At 32.6% G+C, this 4,625-nt stretch overlaps 1 protein-coding gene across 2 annotated transcripts in view; it reads right to left on the reverse strand.

Moving 5' to 3' along the window:
• Window positions 1-514: 514 nt before the first annotated feature.
• Window positions 515-4,625, reverse strand: part of LOC106463953 (glutamine--fructose-6-phosphate aminotransferase [isomerizing] 2-like) — a 101,912-nt gene continuing 97,801 nt past the window's right edge. For both annotated transcript variants that reach the window (XM_022391588.1, XM_022391587.1), the window contains one exon: window positions 515-1,155. In XM_022391588.1, coding sequence (XP_022247296.1) covers window positions 1,111-1,155 — 45 coding nt within the window. In that variant the 3' untranslated portion in view covers window positions 515-1,110. The remainder of the gene's footprint in view (window positions 1,156-4,625) is intronic.

The raw sequence follows: 4,625 nt of genomic DNA on the forward strand, positions 1-4,625 counted from the left end.
GTGCTCTGCCCACCATGGGTATCGAAACCCAGTTTCTAGCATTGCAAGTCCACAGACATACTGCTGTGTCACTGGGGGGCTGGAAGACAGCACTGAATGAAAATAGCTATTTATGTGAGAGGAGATAATGTACTGTATGGGAAAGTTAATATTAATAATTGAAATCAGATACTACACTGTTGAGTTTACCAAGTGTTTAGAAATATAATATATATATATTTGAAATATTAAACAAAAGAGAATAAAAGAAAGTTGATTGGGTCTTTGATGGCTGCTAGATTGTCAAAACCTTAAAGTTACTTATTCAGATCACTTATTTTCTGTAAAGTCACTGGTCAAACATGTATAACAACTACACAGAAAAGTTTTACTTTAATATTTAACCAAGAGGTGATCTTATTTATTTTGTAAAAAAAAGAATAAAGAAATGTACAATAAAGTTTTTCCCACATACTACAATACCTTATTCCAAATAACCTTGTATATACAGTATAATAAACATGCATAGAAAGAAAACATTTCATCATGGTTTCTTTTTATTTATTCAGTATTAATATCATTACAGTTGTCTTATTTTTCACTAACGAATTGTACCTGGATTATTAATACAAAAGTTTTAGCATGAATATTTATATATGTTTATGTATTCACAACCACTGTTACTAAAGATTTATATGGTAAAAAAAGGCCCACTTCAAACCAAGAAAACAAATACCATTTTATATGAACAAATCCCATGGATTAAGAAAAGCAAAAAAAAAGTATCTAAAAATCATTAAAATTTAAGTAATAAAAAATCTGTAGTTTACCAAATTTGAGTTTCGATACATTATTATGTAAAGCATAAATATTTAGAAAAATAAAACTTTAATATGACATTTTAGTAAAGTATTTTTAAAAATGGTCTTCTACATTTGTTGAGTAAATGCTTGGTTCATAAACTACTTCATTAAAATATTATGATTTAGAATTCCTTTATTTTTTTAGAATGCTTCTCAACTTCTCAACAAATGTAGAAAAAGGTGGTGATATTTCTTTTCATTCATATAGCTTATATTTTTTAATCAAGGGTACAAGCATACAAGCATGGTTTTGTATTGTTAACCCACGTTATTCCACAGTCACAGATTTGGCCAAGTTTCTGGGACAGTCAACCTACAAAAAAAGACAACAGACATATTAAAATAAATATAAAAATATCAAATATTTGAATATTACAATATGTTTTATCAATACTTAAAGCTTTGAAGATTTATGATAAAGTCTGTATATAGAATAGGCAAGTGTTTTCCTCTACTTTATTTTTATCTGATTAAAAATCACTGATTAGATTATGCTTCCCAGGGGCACAGGTGGAGGATATAACTGACAGAGCACGAGATATAATAAAGGGGGCTAGCAATGATTCAGTTTTTGTGGTGCATGTAGGGGCTAATGATGTAGGGAGAGGTAGGTAAGAGGAGCTGATTAATAAGTACAAAAGGTTGATAAAGACATTTAAAGAACAGGGCCATAACTGTGTCAGGAATACTGCCGAGAATTAATTGTGGGGATGACATTATGAGTAGGTCAGTAGGGCTAAATGCCAGGCTTAAGTTAATATGTAAGGATGAGCAGATAAGCTGTTTGGACTTGTGGAATCAGTTCAATGAGAGAAGGGAGCATTTTGGAATGGATGGTTTACATTTAAATAGGGTAGGTTCTGGCTTGTTTGCAAGGGCTATTAACTCAGCTGTAAGGGAAGATTAAAACTAGGATTAGACAGTGGTAAGGGCCAGGATAAAATGAATGCCAAAAAATAAGATGTGCAGAAATATAAAAGTTAGCATTGGAAAGCAGTATATAAGTATTTCTAAGGATAGGATTAATTGTTACTATTGTAATGTCATAAGTATAAGAAATAAAATAGATGACCTCAGGGCACTGGTAGGAAAGGAAGATTTTGATATAATGGGAATACCTGAAACATTGTTAAAAGTAGACAATTTTGATGACAGACATTTCTTTGAAATGCAAGGTTATAGGTTATTTAACAGGGATAGAGTATTAAAGAGAGGGGGCTTCATATTTAAAATGTGAGTTAGATCCTGCTGAAGTTCAGGATATCAAAAATAATAGCAAGATGATAAAAATCCTATAATCCAAGCTCTTTCGAAAAGGTGGACCTTTCTTCTTCAGAAGCAAACACTTTATCCTCTAATATGCATAAGCCTTCTCAAACTAACAACTCTGTTGAAAATAACAGTGACTTTATGAATCGTACATGTAATGATGAACACTCCCCACATATCTCTAACATATATCTAAAGATGTTGGCATATTTAGGAATGTGGTTTGTGTATTTTTGGTAAGAGATAAAATCTAACAGGAAAAGTTTGTCTGGGTATCAAATACTGAAAAGTTTCTTTGGGTATCAGTTTGTGTTTAGATTAGTGATTTAATAAGTTTCTCACCTTTAGTTTAGAATCCTGTTTCAATACCAATGAGAGTAACATCGTTAATGGAATACCCAGGGCAGGGTTTGTTTTAGAACCTTGGTGTGTTTTCTGTTGTCTAGTTCATCTGAGCATATTTTCTATATTCTAAGGGCTTGACTGTAGGTAATGTTCCATTTAGTGTGAGCAGGGTGCCAGCTGAAGGTATTGTGGTCTGTCTGTAAAAGATGGTTTTTCAATATGACCCATTTTAAAGTTTCTTTGGTTGTGCTTGTCAGAAAATAAGTCAGTAGTTTTATGAACTTACAGGTTTGACAACGTATTTTATTGCATGGATGACAACCATTTTTTGGTGGTTGTAAGTCACTTTTGTGTGAACAAGGATATCTTTTAGAGTTCTGCTTATTCAGACATATGGGGCTCATTTGCCTCTTTCTCCCTTATGTTCTGGGCAAAGAGTTATGCCCTTAAGGAGATGAGATGTGATTTCCAACAGTTGTGCCCTTATGGAGTCCTTGCCATTGGGTGTTACACTCCATGGGCTTCTTTCAGGTATTTTCTGAAGGGAGCTCATTTAGGTAAAGTTTATACTAGCCCCTCCATGTGGGATTCTAGCTAAACTGTGTACAGAGATGAGTTATCCTCTCAGAAGTTAACATTTACCTTATCTGAAAAGGTATTTTCAGTAGATACTCACCTCCTGACATATTTTCACACACCCTCCCCACTTTCAGTGCACTTTTTTTGGTTTGTCTCATCAAAGAATGAAGTTATAACAAGTGCAAATGTATAGGGGGAGTTTTTGAGCATGGAGGTGTGTTTCCCTCCTATTAGTGGAGGGCTTTTGTTGCACAATGATGTCATCATGCAGCAGCATAATTCACATTAAATCGCATTAAATTATGAGGAGTTACCTCGTAGCTAGTGGCATGCAAATCACTACCAGATGTCTGAGAAAAATAGCTAAACTTGTGTGTAGTTGAGTATTGGAAATACATTTATGGATAAGGAAAATGTTAACTTTTGCAATATTTAAAGTTTTATGTTTAAAATCGACTTTCAAGTCAATTTAATCAGTATATAGCATACATATTTAAGTATAATCAATACATAACTTATATACATGAATGTAATCAGTATATATGTCTTAATTGAGTAGCTAACAAAATTTGAAACTTCGTTAAATGATGTTGCTAACCAGACTTTCAAAACTTTTCCACCACTGATGTATGACTAATACGCTGGGACAATTTCTATCATCTCCCTTGCAAAGAGGAGTAACATTAGCAAATATATATTCTTCTGGCACCTGCCTGTTATTGAAAGACTCAGAAAAAATAGCAACAAGTGGCTCACATATCCAATCTTTAACCTCCTTCAAAACTATTGGGCAAATATTATCTGACCCAGGAGCTTTATCATTCTTTAAACTTCCCAATTTTTCTTAACAAGCTGAGAATTAATGCAGTCATCTGGTTCAATCTTATTTCTATCTATAAGCTGTTTAAGATGTGGAATACTTCTTAAATCTTCATTAGTAAAAACTGTAGAAAAAAACAATTGAATAACCCAGCCATCTCATAATCATCAGATACAAGCCTTCTTTTATACCCTACCCCCATCCAACATTTTTGTTTACTCATAATGTATTTAAAGAAATCCTTACTGTTAATTTTTACATTTTCAGCCAAACTTTTCTCATACATCCTTTTTGATGACCTAATTTCCTGTTTCACCAACTTTCTTGATCTTCTATAATCTTTTAAATCTCCTTTCATACCAGTCAATTTACATTTCTTCAATTTGTTATGTTTTACTTGAATTTTATCTCTTAAACTCTTTCCGAGCCATCATGGCTTTTTACTTGTAGCTATCCTTTTCTTTCTATAAGGAATATATTTACCTTGAATATTTAAAATATTTTCATATCTGATCAGTGTCTCCAAATAACTCAGCTGCTCAATTCACAACAGATAATTCTTGTTGCATCCCTTCAAAATCTGCTTTTGTGAGATTTGTAACCAAAATATCATTATTCCTTATGTCCATATCAGGCAAAACATCGAACCTAATAGAGCAATGATCGTTTGCACCAAGATGTTCCCCAAATTCCACCTTCCCGATCATTTCTATATTTGAAGTTAACAATAAATCTAAAATAGCATTGTTTCTAGTAGGTTCCTTGACTAA

This window comes from Limulus polyphemus, unplaced genomic scaffold (genome assembly GCF_000517525.1).
Source record: "Limulus polyphemus unplaced genomic scaffold, Limulus_polyphemus-2.1.2 Scaffold1528, whole genome shotgun sequence".
Classification (NCBI taxonomy): domain Eukaryota; kingdom Metazoa; phylum Arthropoda; class Merostomata; order Xiphosura; family Limulidae; genus Limulus; species Limulus polyphemus.